The sequence below is a fragment of the Cupressus sempervirens genome, chromosome 7, assembly GCF_028749045.1.
Source record: "Cupressus sempervirens isolate cs-2001-9-10 chromosome 7, ASM2874904v1, whole genome shotgun sequence".
NCBI lineage: Eukaryota > Viridiplantae > Streptophyta > Pinopsida > Cupressales > Cupressaceae > Cupressus > Cupressus sempervirens.
In genome coordinates, this window is record NC_143124.1 from 96,124,833 (window position 1) to 96,144,672 (window position 19,840).

Genomic DNA, 19,840 nt, shown 5'->3' on the forward strand with positions numbered 1-19,840 from the left:
CCCAAAACAAAAGATTCCAAATCGAAAGAAAGTGAAAATCCAAAAGAGAACCGTTTGCCAACAAGATGGGTAGGACGAGGTACTAATGGACCAAGATCAGACATGAGGAAAGCTATATCCTGCAAGGACCTATCGGAGAGCACCTAAGCTGGTGGATTTGGATGAGTGATGCGTTTGGCAAGCTAAACTAAGAAGGATAACACTTTGGTGATAGGAAATCTAGCTAAAGGATGCATTGGAATAGCTAACCAAGGTGTGCGATGTGTGCAAGATGTTGACCAAGGATGAACTGACACGAAAGCCAGATAGATACAATGGTACTAAGCTAAAGAGGATGTACAAGTTGACAAACCAAGGTATTTACAAGCTGAAGCTAACCAAGATATTTACAAGCTGGAGATGACCAAGATATTTACAAGTTGAAGCTGATCAAGATAGTTACAAGCAGGCAAAAGCTTAGGATGATAGGATAGCGGGATGGTTCGATGCTTGTGCAAGATGCGAAAGCTAAGGATGGGGTGATAGTAGAAGATATGGATTTGGGGAGGATGCATCCCAATTATGATGAGAGATTTTGTGACCAAGGATAGCTAGAGGAGCAGGATGAGATAGCTGGATAGGATGGTAGATAGCTAGGATTATGATGGACATAAAGAGATGACATTGGGTTTGCATGAGGATAGCTTAGAGCTAGATACCAATGACAAGGGAGGATGGACAAGAAAAGATCTCCAAGGAATACAATGCCCCTAGTCAGAAGATGACACGTGGAAGAAGGTCTTACAATGGATGTGATAGGATTGAAGCTCGGATAGACAAAAAAGCTAAAGGGCTAGGGAGATGGATGATAGCTATGATGGTTGGCTGAAGCTGCAGGAGATAAGTGGATGGTGTGAGATGGAAGTTGGAGGGTGGAGGATAGGTGGATAGATTGGAAGATGGAGTTGGATGACAAGATATGACCAAAAGCATGAGGATGATAGGCTAAGCTGGGGATGGCTGGATTACGCATGACGCTTGTTTGCCAAGTTTTCATCATGGTACTTGTCCAAGGCACTTGAATTGCCAAGTTTTCACCAGTGGACACTTTCTTTTTCTTTTTCTTTTTTGACTTTTTGACTTTGGACTTAGCTAGAATAATTTTGGCTTTCTTCAGCTATTTTTGGTGTTTTCCTTGGGATTTTTCACTAGCTATTGGAATGTTCAATTTTGTTGCTAGCTGTTGGTACACCGAATGTGTGATTTATGCAATAGATTGGATTAGATGGGATTGATGGTAGGAGATGGAGGGATGAAAAGGCTAAAAAGGAGCATGAGATGGGGATGCTTGCAAGATCAACATTGGCACATGTTGGGACAGGTGTGAAAAGAGCATATGGGGGATAGATGGTAGATGTGGGCTTGATGGAGGATTTGTGGAAGTGCGCTTGGGGATATAGGCACCCAAGATGGAGTTAGGAAATGAGGGACACGAATCACTGGATGGGGGATTAGCAATGGTGGATGTTATTATGCATTGGGTTTCAACTTTTTTCTTTGGGATCCACATGGTTTTGGATTTTCTTTTCATAGGCTTTTGCATTGTTTTGCATTCTTTGATTGGATTTTGCCTTTTTGGAGTATGTCTTTTAAAATAGACATATGATTGCCCAGGATGTGGATTTTTAGCTTTATGCTTTTTGAAGTTGGCATTCACATTACTGTGGTAAGATTTGGGAAGATGGTTAGGAGAAGCTTTGTGAGATAGAGAGGATATGGAAGAGAATGTAGGGGGATGATGATGCATGATGTGCCCTGATATGTGCCTTTGTTGATCTTGCATAGGAACGGATGGAATAGGATTTTTATGATGGTTGATAGGAGGATGGAGGATGGTAGATTTTGGGACATAGGGACCCAAAATGGATTTAGCGGATGAAGGGGGGATATGGTAGGTTGCTTTGGGTTGCAAAGATGGTGGAGGGGGGATGACATAAGATTTCTTGAAGGAGTGATGGGAGGCTGGCATGGTGGGTTTGGAGATAGGCTTGGTTTGGGGGTGTGGTGTACCAACACCTTTAGATGGTGAGTCTTTGGATACATATCCAAGACCATGAAATCTTGGATTCTTTTGTGCAATAATAGGCTTTATGATTCCTTGCTCTTGTGGCCCTAAACCTTGACCTTGATAATGCCATCGATTGAGCATTTGAACTAGCTAAGGATACTTTTTGCTTGCAGAAAATGGTGGAAGTGCTTTATCAGATGTACTGCAATGGGGAGATACTGTTCTTAATTCTTCTGCTGAGAGGAGGCCACCATGGATGAATGTAAGTGAACCAAGAGGGTAGATTATAGATGGTGGAATAGCTTGAATAGGTGGTAAGATGGGAGCATGGAGTGGAGGAGATGGTAGGATAGGATCTTGATTTAGCTGATGGGATGAAAAGATATCCTGCAGTAGAGGAGGTATGGCTTGAGTTTTTGGAGATGGAGGAGGAGGTGACTGCGTAATGGATGGAAGACATGGTGCGATGATATCTTCGTTTACGCTTTGGGGGATGTCAAAATGCTTTTGGGCAAGATCTTGATAGGATTGGATTGGGACGGATGGTGCGATAGGAGGTGAAGGGATGGATTCTTCAAAGGCAGTGGATGGATAGATGGGAGATTTGGTAGTGGAGATGGGTGAGTAGAAGATGGATGCATAAGGGTCATTATGGGAGATTTGGGAAATGCTTGGAGGTGAGGTGGATAGGATTTAGGATTTTGATGCTTGTGGGAAGTGGAAGGATTTTAAGCAATTTGATGGATTGTATGGGGATGATAGCAATGGGAGATGGAGGTGATATTATAGATGAGGAAGCTTCATCACTGACTACTTCACATGGTTGGATTAGATGACATGGCTTATCGACTGCTGGAGGTGGCTTTTCTTGTATTTCCTCTAGGAGATTCCTTGGAGACTTGTGTGTCGGAGGTGGAGGTGAATTGATAGGAATAGCTAGTGTGATGGGGGTGGAAGATTGGAAGCTTGGTTGATTGGGTGATGGAGGAGAAGCTGGGATATCAGATGGCATGACTAGATAGTTTGGAATAACTCTTGGGTTTTGGGGGATGGTTGGTGGAATGTTTCTAAGGCTCTCAAGATACCCTTCATAGTCAACAAGATCTTCCTCATCATTGGAATAGGAGGTGGCAAGAGCCAAGACAATACGATCGAATATATCATGATAGGATTGGTACTTCATGCTTTGACGATGAGTTTGATGGGGATGGGGTCTTGCATATGGATGAACACGGAAGCTCATGGTTGGATTTGGATTAAGCTCAGATTTTGGATTGGCTGATTAAAGATTTCCTAGAGAGAGTCAAAGTTGTATGACAGACCTAAGAAGGATTGGCTGGAGATTTTTGGCTTTCCTGTGGATGGAAGACTTCAAGGGCATGCTGTCAAAAAGTGAGAGTTTTGCTTTCCTATGTGCAGGATTGGTGGAGACTGTGTCAACTTAAGGATAGACTAATGATCCTATGGGCATGACACGAGATTGACCACTTGTGGATCCCAACCTTTAGCTCAAGGTGATGAGGGATACAAATGACAAAGCTGGGTTACCTTAGACAATGCTCTGTCAGAGGGATAACTTTGGTGAGATTGGTTTATTGGTAGGATTGATTGGATAGCAAATTCTGGCAGAGTGACAATAACTCTTTAAAGGCTTGGGTGAGATTTTGGATTGGGTTGCTAGTTGGCTGGGGGGGATGATTTGGATGGACTTTGGATTTTAGATTGTTCTAAAGCAAAGAACTAAGGGAGCTTGGATGATCTTCTGATGAGGCAGTGACTACGCTAAGTATGCCTTGAGCTGGGAGATTTCTGCTTTTTTGGAATTTTGACCAAAGTTGGCAAACATTCATTCAAAGGCTATGAACAAACAAGCAGACAAAATTTTGGAGCAAGCACGTCAAACACACCAACATCCTAGGAAGCTTTCTACAAGGATGAAATTTGGTTTAGCTAGGGAGTCCTCGATATACGCAAGGTACATGAGGCCCATATCCGTAGATGAAACCAAAAAGATGTCACACAGCCGAGAGGAGCGGTAACCCACTTCTCCTCTTTCACTTCTCAAGGGTATAAAGTTCCTTGAGGCTTAGCCCGAGTGACAAAATCTTGATTCCAAGAGAGGTGTCTTTCGATTCACCTCCCGATCTTTATACTCCGTCGGAACGCTAGAGTTGAGGTCGTCCAAGGGGTGATGAAATCCCCAAGCAGACCTCCTCAAAAAAAAGGAAAACAAGGTTTTGGATCCTAATCTTATGCACCCAAGATGGCTTTGAAAGACGACAAGGGGAGAGAAGACTTGGATGACCTTGGGCTAAAAAGCAAAGTTCTTTTCCAATTGATGATTTAGATTTTGTAAGTTATGATTGAAGACACTTGTGATTATGGCATACAATGTTCATTGCAACTTGACAGCGTCGTCAACATAATGGAAATCGAGAATTCGTGAACATAAGAAATGCGAGCATTATTGAGATGCATCAAAACTGTGCAATGTTCATTGATTGTTAGGCATTCAAGATTGTTTTAGAGTGTTTTAAGCCCAAATTGGAAGTGTGAGATATTGCATTGATTCATTGATTTTTGGCATTCAAGATTGTGTTCATTTGTTTTAAGTATGCATTCTAATAAAAGGTTGACTTTTATCCATGGCATTCAATAGTGTGTTTTTGAACAACATTCATTCAAAGAAAAATGCTTAAACATTCAAGTTCATTCCAAGGAAAACCTAAGAAACATGATTAAGTTTGTTGCTCCAACCTGCAATACGAAAAAAAAAGCAATTTGATTAGTTACCCAAAATCTTCTAAAATGAAAGCTTAACTATGGGAAAATTTTTTTTTACTTTTTTTGTTCTTTTTAATATGTGTAAAGATGCTTAGAATGGTCTATTTCCTACAGAACCACTAAAAGTCAAATTTTGATTTATACTCTCTTTTTTTTTTTTTGAAAAACTATAGGTTCATTTGTTAGAGTTTTGAAAGCATGCAAAGACAATGACTTGAACAAGACAACCAAAAACTAGGCGACAAATTCTGAAAAATATTACAACAGGCGGAGACGCCAATCTGCGCAGACGATAGTCCGATGAAGAAAGTAGCTGGTGGCGTTGGAGACGACAGTTGGCAGATTGCGGCTGTGAAGATGATAGTTTGACAGGCGGAGACACCAAAATTCACAGACGACAGTTTGGGCTTTCGGAGACGACAGTTGAGCTCGCGCAGACGACGGTTGTACAGGCGTAGACGACGGTTGAACTTGCGGAGACGACGGTTGGGTTTGCGCAGACGACAGTTGAGATGGCAGAGACAACGGTTGAGTTTGCGCAAACGACGTTTTGCAGAGACGACGGGCAGAGACGCCAAATTGCAGAGACGACAGGCGGAGATGACACTGCCCGAAGTGAACCGACGGACGCGAGTTTTTTTCAAAATTTTTTGTTTTCTTGGTTATTTTCAAATTTTTGAGGGTCTGTCTTCTTCTCTAGTGCGTCCTTCCACCTGCAAAAACAAGCAAACACACCTTGCAACAACTCAAACAACATAAACCATTAGATTGTTAGTTTGTAAAAGCAAAATATGGATTGAAAAAGATTAAGGAATGACCCATAGCGGGGTCCCACCGGGTGTGCCAAAATGTAGAACAAGATCTTAGTGTGCAAAGAACATTAACATTAAAGAAAACATTCACAAACTAAAACTATATTCACATATAAGATTAGACAAAGGAAACAATTAAGGAATGCAAACCCAAAAAAGGAAACACTCCATGCTTCCTTGATTTTGTAGATGTGTCCTTTGATGTGGATGTATGCTCAATTGCTCAAAGTTGCTTCAATGGTGGAGATAAATAATAACAAATTGGTAGCTTTGTAAGCTCTCAATTTGGCATTATAAGGGTATGGGTATGGCTTTTGGCTCTCAAAAGGGCATGGTAACTTTAGCTCAAAGATTTGTTGATTGAAATGGCTTGGGATGGGATTCAATTTATAGGCCAAGGGGTAGAGGGATGGAGGGCTTAGATGCAAGGATGGGGAGATGGTTAAGGAGGGCTAAGATGCACTCAAAGGGGAGCACATGGATTATGCTTGTTTAGCACCAATGGGAAGGTGACACTTGTCACAAGGAGGATGAGTGTGAGAGGGTAGGGTAAAGGGTTGGTTAAAGGCATAATGAGTGGGGTTGAGTATGTAAGAGGAATGAGTGTGGAAGATGGATGTAAGAGTCATGAGTGGGCTTGTGAGAGTCTTTTATGTTTTGTAAGAGCACTCATGACTTGGTGGTTGGGATTTTTGAGCGGAGACTTTGATTTGGTTTAAGAAAGTCTTAAACTTGTTTAGGGAATGTGACAACATTAGGGGGTGGATTAGGCTTGGGTTTAGGATTAGATTAGGAATGTTAGAGATGTGCAAGTGGATGGCATTAATGAGGGTGGGTGAGTTAGTGGCTAAGCTTGGTTAGTATGGGTGGATGGGGTGGATTAGGCTAAATGGAGGATTAGGGATAGGTTAGGGGTTTTTGGATTTGAGAATTTTATTTATCAAATAGATTTATTTAATAAATGGGGATTTTTGGAATTAGATAGAGGAATAGGATTTAATTGATAGATAATAAGTTTATTTGATTTATCAATTAGGACTATAGATGATTAATTAAATTAATCAGCTAGGGATGGCAAAGGATTAATTAAATAAGAATTTAATTAATGATGCCTTTAAAGATAACTAAATAGGATTACCAAAGCGGTGTAATCAAATTTAGGTGTCTACACAAACAACTTTTGGTGGAGATTATAATGAGACATATGCACCTATTGCAAGGATGGAAATAATGTCTGTTGTCATAGCAATTGTAGCCTAGTACAAGTGGAAGGTATTTCAAATAAATGTGAAATATGCCTTCCTTAATGATGTGTTGAAAGAAGAAGTTTGTGTGGATCAACCACCTGATTATGAAGTTCTCAGTGAAGAAGATAAAGTATATAGGCTGAAGAGAGCTTGGTATAGGCTAAAGCAAGCACCGAGAGCGTGGTACAGTCGAATAGATTCATATTTGATGAGTCATGATTTCAACAAAAGCGATGATGAGCCTACTCTTTGTACATTAAAGCAACAAATGGTAAGACTTTAATTATTATCTCATATGTTGATGATCTAATTTTTATTGGGGATAATGATTGCCTTATTGCTGATTTCAAAAAATCTATGAAGGATGAGTTTAAAATGACAGATTTAAGAATCTTGAGATACTTTTTAGGCGTAGAAGTTAAACATATGAATGATGATACTTTTATTTGTCAAGAGAAGTATGCAAATCATATTTTAGAAAGGTTAATGTTGAACAACAAGGCAACCACAACACCAACAAGTGTAGATCTTAAGTTGAGTAAGAAAGATTGCAATAGCAATGTGAATCCAACTATGTTCCAGAGTTTGGTTGAAAATTTAATGTATTTATCAACAATTAGGCCTGACATCATGCATGTAGTGAGTTTGATTTTTAGGTTTATGGAAACTCCAAATGACATGCATTGACAAGATAGTAAAAGAATCCTAAGGTATGTGAAAGGCACCAAAGGATATGATATTTTATATACCGCTAAAAGTGATTCTAGTTTAGTTGGTTATAGAGATAGCGGTTGAGTTGGAAGTCTAAATGATAGAAAGAGTAATTCTGGTTATGTTTTTCATATGGGTCATGGTGTAATCTCTTGGTCTTCTAAGAAGCAACCCATAATTGTCCAATCTACAGTTGAGGCTGATTATATAGTAGCAAATGCAGCAGCGTGTCAAGCAGTTTGGCTAAGAAGGATCTTGGTTGATTTGAAGGAAGAACAAATTGAAGCAACCACCATATTTTGTGATAATATTTCTCCCATTGCATTAACAAAAATTATTGTTTTTCATGATAGAAGCAAGCATATAGAAATCAGATATCATTTTATTTGTTAACAGATTGAAAATGGTAAAATACATATAGAATTTTGCAAGTCTGAGTAGTAGCTAGCAGGCATCTTCACCAAGGCTCTAAATATTGAATAAATATTGAAAATTTTCAACAGTTAGAAAGATTTTATGCATAGTTGATCAAGCATGATCATCTATCATCTATTTTTATTTTGTTGGCTTGCACAAAAGGGGAGTGTTGGAATTTATGAATTACATCTTATTGTTTGAAGCCTCCGTCAGTTTGATTTTATCTTTTCTCAGCATGCCATTTATATTTCAGATGCTTCCTGTAGTTGTCAGCAGCTTAATGTTTATAGCTACTCAAAACTAAGCTAATCCCTCTTCCTTCCATTGATTTAGCGGTGAAGTTTCAAAGGTGGTCACTGATTACTTAGTAATTAAGTTTCCAGATCTATAAATATGGAGAATGACTTCAATTAGCAGAGGGGGTGCAAGCATACGCATCCAAGAGATAGCTTAGAACAGAACATGCTAAAACAAGACAATAGCATATTGTACATGTAGCTTAAATTGGTCTCTTTTGAACTATCTTTCAACAGAGAGGATTTAGCATCAAATTTGTTATTGTAATGCACTATACAACAGTGATTGCTTCACGCATAGAAACATTTTGATTGCAGCCTTGTAGTGCTGTACATGGCTTTTGTAACAGGGGTCGGTGTTTTCTGTAGAAGTTTATTTCCAGATTACCAATTGTATTAGTTTATTATCGGTATTAAACAGAGAGAAAGATCATGCTCCAATTTATTTTTGTTAGTCTCCATATTGATTTGATTTGATTTGATTCCGCTGCGTGGTTGGTTACATAGCAGCAATCTCTGTACATCCACCACTCTGTCCTGTTTGGGAAAAACATAATCCGATTTTAGAAGCATCGTATTTTTGTATTAGCTGTTCGGCTTTTGCTTCCAAAAATCTTCACAGAAGAGCCAACTAGTTTGTTGAGTGCAAATAGACGCTCTGTCGAAAATATAAAGAGAACCGTGAGAAAAGCTTTTGCTATAGGAAAACATTGCAAAGAGTTGACCAATCTAGTAGGAATATATTCTTGAGGAGGAAATTTTGTACATCAACTTAAAATAAAAAGCGTGAGCTCAAGAGAATTTCCCTAGTGTGAACGAACGATTGTGGCGGATGACAGAGCATTGTCGTTGGTAAAGATGATTCTAGAAGTAGGTGGCTCGATTTCTCCACCTGGAACAAGAATATGCAAAAAAGGTCTCTCTCTTTTCAAACAAAAATCTCTATGCAAAGACAAACTACTTCTTTGATCCTCTGAAGCCATGAAAATTCTGCTGTATGTGGGTATATCAAATGAAATTATAGCTTGAGATTTGGAAGGCTCTCGAATGCTCCAGAGAGGTTGGACTGGTTCACGTATATACCGTTGCTGGAAATTTCTGCTAATTACTCATGGAGATTCATACATTAGTCCATTTTTCTCAGCATTGGCCACGTGCGAGCCAACCTGCAAAACGTCAAAGCATACCTAAGACGTGGAATTTTGAAATGTTGTCGTTTTGGTTTGGAAACCCTTATAGAATTGTTGTCACCGAATATATGTTAAAGCTCTTGTAATGTGCTGACAGAGGCTTGAAGATTGTGCATTTTGTTTGAGAGCTCCTCCTCTGTACTCTGCACTAGAACCTGCAACACACTACCAACCTCACAAATTGTGTGTTCTCTTGCTTCGTATTTTCTGAAATTTTCAGAAAATCTGGTACCACCGATTTCAATCCAATCAAATGACAGATAGACAATTTTTATATATTTAAAACTGATAGAATTTGTATCTTTCTTTAATCAAATTGATCGAACTTGAGATTAAAACGAAAGTAACAAATGAGTGAAATTTGATTGGCTTTTGGTAATCTATTTGATCACTAGTTATTTTACTGCCCTTGGCAATAGTTCTGTGTCATGACAGGAACTAAATAATAAACACAAAAAATACAGAAAAAATACAAGTTGTTTTAAGTAACCATACAATTTCTGCTATCTCGAAAGAAAAGTTTGAGCCCCACCAGATAGGATAATTTGGGACAGAACATTTGAAATGCATGTATCTAAAGAACATACTTCCTGTTATGCTAGCATGGATTTTTCAAATAAAATTCTTACCAGCTTTTGTAACTCTAAAAATCCTCCTGTTCTGACTTAAAAAATCTACATTCCGAAGGCTTTTCTGACTCTTTAAAGTCAAATTTTAAAGGCTTTGACTCTAAAGATCCAGATTCTGAAGGCTTTTCTGACTTCATATATCCAACTTCTGAAGGCATTTCTGACTCTAAAATTTCATATTCTTAAGGCTCTTCTGACTTCATAAATCGAATTTTTGAAAGCATTTCTGAGTCTAGAAATCCAGGTTCTGAAGGCTTTTCTAACTTCAAAGATCCAAATTCCGAAGGCAGTCAAATTCTGAAAGCATTGACTCTAAAGATCCAGATTCGGAAGGCTTTTCTGACTCTAAAATTTCATATTCTGAAGGCTCTTCCGACTTCATAAATCGAACTTTTGAAGGCATTTCTGAGTCTAGAAATCCAGGTTCTGAAGGCTTTTCTAACTTCAAAGATCCAAATTCCTAAGGCATTTCTGAGTCTAGAAATCCAGGTTCTGAAGGCTTTTCTAACTTCAAAGATCCAAATTCCGAAGGCGTTTCTGACTCTAAAAATTCAGGTTTTGAAGGCTTTTCTAACTCCGGGCAGTCTGATATTGTCAAATTTGGAGGAAATGGCGGGATTGAGAGAACTAGAATACCCCTTATATTCTTAAGCGTTTCACATTCTGATACTACTATGTTCTTTACCGTTGCCGGCAGGGTTTCAATCACCTCTAAATTGTCATTTTTGCTAAGCCTAAGTGTTTCAAGTCCAGGACAACACTCGTCAGAAATTGAAATTCTGGTCACCAGTGTTTCGCTTAGATTTATTTCCTTCAGCTTCTCCAACGAAAAGGAAGAATCGAACCCAAAATCCAGTTCCCTGAGCTGGCAATCAGAAATCTTCAATGTTCGAAGATTACCCAGTTGTCTGAATCCTTCTGGTAAAGACCTCACTCCTGTGGCCTCTATACAGAGATGTTCTAGAAGTACCAGATTACTGAGAGTCTTGGGCAAACATTCCAAGGCGAAGCAATTAGTAATTGAAAAGCTTTTCAAGCTGGATAAATTTCCAAGAGAATCTGGCAAGGTTTGCAATAACGGACTCCCAATTGTCAGCATTTCCAATTTTCCCAGTTGCCCGATGTTATTTGGTAAATTCTCTAAACTGGTGTGTTGAAGTTGGAGCACTCTCAAGCATGCCTGATGTGTGATTTGATCAGGTATTTTCTGCAGTGCGAGGCATCCTGAAAGGTAGAGAATCTCAAGCTCAGTGATGTTTCCAAGGGTATCTTCCTGTAAGACAATCCTCTTGCAACCAGATACATCTAGATGCTTGAGGTGTTTTAAATTCTAAAAAGAAAATGGCAGCTTCCTCAACGCCTTGCAGGAGCACAAATCCAGGTGCCGTAGGTTTCGTAAATCACCAAATCGGGTGGGTAGTGATGACAGCAATGTACAGTGTCGTAGCTCCAGGTGCTCAAGCGATTGGAGATCACAAAACTCGTCTGGCAGCCCTTTAATGCCAAACACCTTACCAGCGTCACCTAACAATGCTATTTTTTTCAAGTTGCTCAGATATGATATTGAACTTGGGAACCTTACGAAACTAGCACTCCAGGTACCAGTAATAATCAGCTCTTTCAATTGCAAAGGAGCCTGTAGCCAAACATGATTTTAGTGAAACAAAAAATATAATCGGAAACAACAATTTAGAAAGAGCACTAATGAAGAGTAACTTACATGCTCTTTGTCCTCCCACATGTTCTCGAACTCTAGTTTCCCGCAATCAGAAATTTCAAATTCTACAAGCTCCAGAAGATCATTGGTTCCCTCTACACTTTGCAAATTTCTGCAACATCGTACTGTCAGTCTGGTGATTGTTGTCGGCAGTATTAAGCTTTGTAGCTTTTCACAAGAATCAATTTCAATTTGCTCCAAGCAGCTCACTCTGGAAAGGCTTTGCAACTCCTCAAGCTCAGGGCACTGTTTAATAATCAACCTTGCAAGCTTTGTAATATCAACAGCTGCTGCTGACAATCTTTTGAATTTTTCGCAGCAAGTGATCTCAAGACATTTCAATGTCTGTATCGCTGCTAATTCTACTTCAGTAAGATTTTTCATTTCACAAATTTGCAGAGATTGCAGGCGTTGACAGATACTTCCATTAATCAAAATCTTTGTTACAAGCCTATAGCCGTTAATCTCCAGATTTTCAATGCCATTCATTACAGTTCCAGACCATCTCTCATCGTTCAAAGCCAATTCCCCCTCCCAAAGTCGTTTGAAATCATAGATAAATAAGGACTTACAAGTAGTCCCCTCTGTATTATCATTTTCAGCCAGATCCCCTGTTAATCCCGAGCCCATCATCTGTAAACTACGTAGTTTCATTCTAAGGGATTCTAATAAAGACCTAATATCAATTTGGATGCCCTTAGCGTGTAAAACAAGCTTTTCCAAGTTATGTAATGTTCCTAACAAATCTGAAAACTCTTCCAGAGAGGTGTCGTGAATCTGCAGCTCTTTTAACTGGACTGGTGCCTGTCATTTCAATCTTTCGACTTTAGTCAATAGTCTAAAAACTAAAATTATAGACGTCTATTATAACATTAATGAAGGCTTAACTGTCGATGTTGAAGAGTAAAATACCTGCACATCGCTCTGCCATAATTTTCGGAAACACCCATTGCTGATTTTTAAACACTGCAAGTATTGAAGTGGAATCCATGAGAATATGTTTGAGTTTATATCTGAATTAAGGTCAAGTGGAAAGTGACTCAGGTGCTCAAGCTGAAGCCATAGCAGAGAAGTATCAGAGCCACCTTCGGCTTCCCCTAAAAAGTATGTAATTTCAGAGCCGATGGATTTGTCCAAAATAGAGTGGAAATACCTCCCTTCGGGTTGTGCCAGAATGTTTCGGAATCCTTTTGATTCCTGCATTAAGGGAATACACCTTACATTTGTGTAGTGGTATGATTTTCAGAAATAAAATATCAATAAGAATTTACAATTGAATTTTGAAGAAGGGGGCAAGCACACCTGATATTTATGATGTTCGGGTCGCCACAGACGACGAGGATGGCTCATTTCATCTGCCATTTCTCTTCCCATGTCCTGAAGGTGTTTATGCATTCGGAAAACTAACCTGTCTGCGTTAGATTCCCACTTATATTCGAGCCTGTGCGGATACTCTACTTCAACTTCCTCAACGAGACATTTCTGTTTTAGTCTTTTCAAAACACGGCAAACATTCCATCCAGATCCCTTCCATATACTCATGGCCACGGTGATAGATTTTTCAATGAAGAAACAAGCTATATCCATGAAGATCTGTTTCTCTTCTATATCTAATGTGTCAATGCTTATTTTCAATCTCCGCTTTATATCTCCGGGAGTACTCTCCTTGACCTTCTCCAATTCATCTCGCCAATACCACTGTGGTCTATTAGAAACATGCCGGGCCAGAACTATAAGGGACAGAGGTAAGCCTCCACAGATGTCGACGAAGGCCTGAACTAGATCCTCGTATCCGCTATGTGGAAGAGGTTGGTTGAAAGCGTGACAACAAAATAGTTGACTCCCATCTTCTCTATCCAATTCCCTTAAATGATAAGTAATGTCAATCCCTGCACTTACAAGGATCCCTACGTCTCGGGTTGTAATAATTATCAGATTGTTACCAGACTTATCTAATATATCCATAACAAGTAGGGCTTCCAATTGTTCCACATGATCAACGTCATCTAAAACAATCAGGAAACTCGTAGACCTGCTCATTTCCAAACGATCCCTCAGACAGCTGCTCCCTTCATCACTACTTGGAAAACTGCGGTCTTCACAGAAGATGTCTTTGAGGAGTTGACTTTGCAGTGAAGGCAACTTACCCTCGGCATGGGCTTCCCGAACGTTATACAGAAAACTGGCTCTTGTGTATTTTGATCTCTTTTGGTTGAACAACTCTTTGGAGAGAGTTGTCTTCCCAACCCCACCCATACCAAAAATTCCAACAATATTAGCTCCTTCTTTGTTTGCCTCCTTCATTCCCCACTGGATTTCACAATCTCGAACAACTTTTTCCAGACACCTTCTTTCAAAATCTTTTACAAGCTTATGAAGTCCTACTGGATAAATAGGAACATGCAAACGTCTTACCCTCTCTACTTCTTTTACAACAGCGGACACTATTGTTTTGCAGTCGCTAGAGATGCAAGAGAAACGTTATTTTGATTAAAATTAAGTTTTTGCTAATTGCAACTAACCTATTTTGCTAGAAGAAAAATATAGAAGTAGAGTTGCCAAATATTGAAAACAGGCAGAAAGCTTACTCTGAACTTATAAATTCGTGGCCTGCGACATATGAAACTGGTTGCAGGGCTTCCTTCCACCCTTTCAGCTTGTCCAGATATCTGCCCGTCTCTTCATATTTACTGAATGCCTCGGCATATACTCCCTTTTCGATATGGCGGAGCTCCCATGGTTCCACTTGATAAAACACGGGAATAATCTTACCGGTACTTTGTGACATGAGAACCAGCTCAGCGAGACACCAGGGGGAGTGTGCATATCCTTTGGAAAAGATGGCGATGTGTGCTGAAGCGGAGAGAATGGCAGTCTCAATAGTGGAAGGAAAGGAAGCTCCAAGTTCTTTCTCTTCTGAGTCAAGAAATGCTCTTATATTCACCTTCTCTAGAGCTCTGTTAAGCTGGGTAGCCAAGGTCTGTTTGACATCGGGGCCTCGATGGTTGATGAACACATCAAATAGTCTGGAAGATTGTTGTACTTTTCTTCTCTTGCTGTGAGGTTCGATTCCAGAGAAAGCATTTTGTTGACGAGATGAGGATGTAGAAGCCATAAATGATGAGGATTGGTCTGAAACAAAAGTGCGAGGCGAATCTGAGGAACGATGTCTTTTCGTCTTTCCTCGTTCTTGGTTCTTTTGCAGGAGATTTTGGCTCACCTTCTCAGTTGCCTGTCATCACACCCCGTCTGCATTAAGGGGGGGTTATGCTGTGTTCTAATGCATCCATGGTTCGATGGTTCGATAGTGTGAACTATGTATTCAGTGGTTGATCCTACATACAAGGCGATTGCAGTGGCTGGCTACCTATGCATTTCGGTGAGATGGATCATCTACCATATAGACATGCTCAGTTCGTGCCTTCTTCTTCCATGGAGGTTTCTTCAGATCAGCAGTTTGACAGATTTGCGGCTCTTCATGCTTCAGTGATGCTGCTTCTTCATGATCATTCTTTGTTCCTGTTTTAGGGGACAATTTCCCTAGTTGGAGACTTCTTCAGCTCTTCACTGGGTTCTTACCTCTTTTTGGGGGAGGGTTTTTCCCATGTGGTTTTCTCTCTTTCCCTGCTTACAGAGGTTTCATTTTTCTTGCATTGTACTTGGGTACCTAAAATGGCCTCGTTGCCGGGACCCATTATGCATTCATCTTAGCTTTGTGAGCTTAAGGCATTTCCCTAAGTTGCACTTAAGGGGGGGTGTTAGAGTAAATAATTAATTATTAATTATTTATTCTATTGCTTAAGTTTACTTAGGTCATGCATTTATTTAATATTTCGTATTTAATGCATGTTGTGACAACACGGGAGTTTGTTCCCTTCTAGTTGTCACACTTATCTTCTAGCTTGTTCTACAAGCTTCCATGAGCTCTTTATATTCGGGCTCTCTCTCATTGTAATATCGAACATCATTTCTTATTGTAAATACATTTCTTCTTGTGTTTGCATTCATGATGGCTCTCATGTCCGTTTAGGGTTTTTGCCCGTGCTCCATGCTCTTCCCTTCTATGGCTTCTCTTTGACAGGTTCGCATGCAGGTGATCTTGGCGTCTTCGGAGTTGGCTTTCCTCAACTCCAACATCTTTGTGGTATGGGCTATGCATTGATGATAAATGTCTATGACTCTATAGAGGCATTAAAAGTTGTTTACGTGTAAGACAATTCATTTGTATTTATTAAATAGCACTTGCACTAAAAGAGGGTGCAATGGATGAGCGATTTGAAAGCAATATTGAAGCTATAGTTAATAAAAGAAATTGTTGTGTTTTTTTTAATGAATAGTCTTTTTCTATTAAAAATTAATTTACTAAGATTACAATTCACAAAAAAGGGCCGGGGAATACTAGACAAAGTGTTGTTTTACAAATATGTTTTATTGTAAAAGTAAATTTTGTACAATAGCATCCACTTTGAATTATTTAAAGTTGTAGTATTGTCTAATTGTATTTTTTCTAGGTCATTCCATAAAAGGAAGCATTAACATGCATTAAAAGATTGTTTATTCTTAAGTATAAGTGTTATGGTCTTCTCTTCTTGATCAGCTATCGTGAATTTGAACAAGAGGAATTATTGATGAACAACAAACAAATTATGAAATGAAGGGGTGAATTTAAACTATGTAACTGAAAAAGAGGGTTTGCAAGTAACTTCACATGCCTTAACTTACTATGAGATAAATTACAAGTGAGACACTTCTTTCTTTTTAATAGTGTCATGTGGATTCTTTTTTATTTTACAATACTGATCCAGAGTTAAGGGAAGCTCTATTTGAAAGACTTTTCCCTCATAAGTTGGAGCCAAAATGCACCAACTTTTCTACCAATTGATTTTCTATGAGTTTTGTTAAGTTGGACTAAATTGGTATATTTTCTTAAGTTCTCATTTGATGAATATGAATGCAAGAGATTGGCTACTGTGATGCATTATAAGGTTCAAAAGGGAGTATCTAAAGCATATTTTTACCCAAATTTATTTTCATGAAATCACATAAGATGTAAGGCATATTCAAGAACTTAAACTTAGTGGGCTTGAAGTTGCATGGAAACTACATTTTCATTTCAAAAAAAGGTAGAAAATGTCATGTCAAAGAAGCTCTTAATAGAATTTTAGATGAACTCCACTAAAAAATGTCAACATCACCACTTTATTAATTAAAGAATGAAAATAATGGTAACAATAATTAAAAGTTTAAGATTTTATAAGAAACAAAAAAAGAAATACAAAGAAAACTAATTTAAATTCATATAAAACAACAAGCTATACTTACTATAAATTAAAAACATCAATAAAAAAAATACTAAATAAGTTAAATGCTAAACCATCAACTTGCATGTATAATAGTACTCAATATATTTGATACTATTATAAATGCATCTTGACAATTTAATATTGGAAAAAGTACAACATTCAATATATAGCTAATTAGAAACTTCCAACTTATAAAATTGAATGGGATGCTTATCTTCAACATGTTCATATTTCCTTTATGTGCACCTCACTTTTGCAATCAACACTTAGCTAGAAACAAAGATTAGATGTCTTATCCTAGTTGCTAGATGTTTAATTAATCTTGCAAGAGAATAACAGTCTTGATATTTATGGTGCTTAGTTTCTAGATTAGATTGTCTAAAGATTTTTGCCATCAATGTTTCAAATCACACTACATGATCCATCATCAAGATGAGAGAGCAAGAGATGTAAAACAATGTAAGTTGCAAATTTAGCATAGACTCACCAAATAAAGGAGACCAAGAGAAAGGGATTGCACACACCCCAAAGCTAGAAAAATAATAATAATAATAAAACAAATGGGGTGAAAGACTAAACAAGAAGGTATCTCACAATTGCAAGTAATAAGGTTAATGGTAAGGGAGAGAAAAAAGAAATAACCAATCTAAATCTAGGTGAAGCAAGCATATAGATTAAGAAGGTGTGTGTGTGTGTGTGTGTGTGTGTGTGTGTGTGTGTGTGTGTGTGTGTATGTATATATATGTAATATGTATATTACATATAAACATAAATATAATATATACTTGTGTGTGTGTGTGAATATATATATATATATATATATATATTACATATATATAAGTATTTATTATATATATATATAATATAATAAAAAGGATATATATATATATTACAAAGTCTTGATATTCACACTACATTAGATTAGAGTTCACTCCTTGATGCACTTGGGTGTCGAGCTAACACTAACATTAGCTGATGCACATATCTAAATCGAATGTACACACTCCAATATGTCATTCTTTGACATTCAATTTTTAAAATTATTTCTCATTCATGTATTGACATTTGCATTTCCTTATATTTCATCCAAGAGCATTTTGTCAAATTTATGAAACTTTGTTTGATGGATGCTGAGGCTTATTTTGAGTTCATATTTTACTGTAGGTTGGGAGGACACTATCTGAAGTCTAAAAGTTAGGATTTACTCCTACCAATTACAGTTGGTTGGTCGATGTTTGTGAAGCCCTAGTCAAGGAATAAACTTTTAGTCACATTTTTAATCACAGTGTTCCATGTGATCATATAGCTTGAAGCGGCTTCCACATTATAAAGACTTCCATGTCAACACATAGATTTGAACCAGATATCAAAGATTTATCATAATAGAATGTTCAATCTTTTATGTTCTGATGGAGATTTATAGAATGCTTCAGCCTTCAACACTTGTCATGTGTTGTTCATGACAGTCAGGCTTAACTGGCACACTCAAAGTGTTGATGCTTGGGTGTTCGGGTCCACTCTTTTCCTCTAACCTGACATATGCCATTTCGATTTGGCAAATTTTACTTTTGCCCCTTTCTTGTGCCAAACGTCCAGTTGTTGCATCCATTTGGTCCAAATCATAGACAATGTTAACTTTTGAATCTAAAATGTTCCCTCTTAGAACTTTGAAAGCTTTGGATGGGTAGAAAACATAAATAAACATGTAAGAGAAAAGAACAACAACACAAAACATAATGGTAGAGAAAATAACTTTTATTGATTAATTTGTAATGTAATTACCTCTCTATATATAGAGACATTTACATTTTCTAGAACCAAGAAAATCTCAACTGACTTCATGTGTGGAGGTAAAAGATGACAGAACTGCAAGTTTACTCAGTCACCAATTGATGGGCTGGAAGTTGTCAATAATAGCTTGCAGTTTAGTTGTAACAAACATCAATAATTACTCATTCAAAGGTGGAAATATTCCAACACCTTCCCTTAATTTCTACCACTAATGCATCTTTAAGTGGGAGAAATTACAATAAGAAATTTAAATAGGATAGGTCTTGGCATTAAGCCTTTTGAGGTACCCATTTACAACATAATTTTTTTTGGTTTCCCCTATCACTGTCACTATGGAAAATTCATTCCTCTTGTTATTATGCTTTTGGGTTTTTAATCGGTTCACCCTTAACCTTTTGGGATTTCCTCCAACCAATGCAACTGCTCTACTTTAGGGTTTTTCACCCAAACAAGTGGTTTTGGCTTACCACAAACCCTTCAATGAACTTTTAGGTTTTTCACCTAAACAAGTGGTTTTAGCTTACCACAAACCCTTCAATAGGCTTTTAAGTTTTTCATCTAAACAAATGGTTTTGGATTACCACAAACGCTTCAAGGACTTAGCAAAAAAAAAAAAAATCATTTCAATGATGGCAAAATACTTTCTTTAAGCTTTTCTCTTTTATGAAGTCTCACTTTTCATGAATGACTTGCTAGATGATGATTATGATTTGCACAAACCATTTGTAATCCTTCTTGAGAGTTCACATTTTGATAGGTTTTGATTATTCCTCACACTCGAACATTTGTATCTAAACAAACCTTTAATCATACCTCTGTTGTTTTTCCAACTTGATCCATAACTCCATCCAACATCCATTTTGAAGCATTTCTTCATAGAATTATTTGTACACTCT

General features: G+C 38.0%; 2 protein-coding genes across 2 annotated transcripts; one reads left to right on the forward strand and one right to left on the reverse strand.

Moving 5' to 3' along the window:
- The first annotated feature begins 5,343 nt into the window (after window positions 1-5,343).
- Window positions 5,344-11,290, forward strand: LOC149545662 (uncharacterized). Its single transcript, XM_089793816.1, has 3 exons — window positions 5,344-5,464; window positions 10,321-10,377; window positions 10,623-11,290. The coding sequence occupies exons 1-3, from the start codon at window positions 5,344-5,346 to the stop codon at window positions 11,288-11,290; spliced, it is 846 nt and encodes a 281-aa protein (XP_089649942.1).
- On the reverse strand, window positions 9,858-14,965 carry LOC149545663 (disease resistance protein Roq1-like). The gene is made up of 5 exons (XM_089790765.1): window positions 14,439-14,965; window positions 13,153-14,311; window positions 12,763-13,047; window positions 11,854-12,654; window positions 9,858-11,769 (listed from the first exon to the last, which is right to left on the reverse strand). The coding sequence occupies exons 1-5, from the start codon at window positions 14,963-14,965 to the stop codon at window positions 11,464-11,466; spliced, it is 3,078 nt and encodes a 1,025-aa protein (XP_089646891.1). The 3' UTR covers window positions 9,858-11,463.
- Window positions 14,966-19,840: the final 4,875 nt, after the last annotated feature.

What these genes read in the sequence shown, in the direction of transcription:
- LOC149545663 (XM_089790765.1), bottom strand. Translation starts at nt 14,965, where the DNA reads ATGGCTTCTACATCCTCATCTCGTCAACAAAATGCTTTCTCTGGAATC. An exon ending in CACGAATTTATAAGTTCAGA is followed by an intron (nt 14,312 to 14,438) that starts GTAAGCTTTCTG and finishes TTGCATCTCTAG; the next exon opens with CGACTGCAAAACAATAGTGT. An exon ending in TATGGCAGAGCGATGTGCAG is followed by an intron (nt 12,655 to 12,762) that starts GTATTTTACTCT and finishes TTGAAATGACAG; the next exon opens with GCACCAGTCCAGTTAAAAGA.
- LOC149545662 (XM_089793816.1), top strand. Translation starts at nt 5,344, where the DNA reads ATGGCAGAGACAACGGTTGAGTTTGCGCAAACGACGTTTTGCAGAGAC. An exon ending in AAGTGAACCGACGGACGCGA is followed by an intron (nt 5,465 to 10,320) that starts GTTTTTTTCAAA and finishes CATATTCTTAAG; the next exon opens with GCTCTTCTGACTTCATAAAT. An exon ending in TTCTGAGTCTAGAAATCCAG is followed by an intron (nt 10,378 to 10,622) that starts GTTCTGAAGGCT and finishes CTAGAAATCCAG; the next exon opens with GTTCTGAAGGCTTTTCTAAC.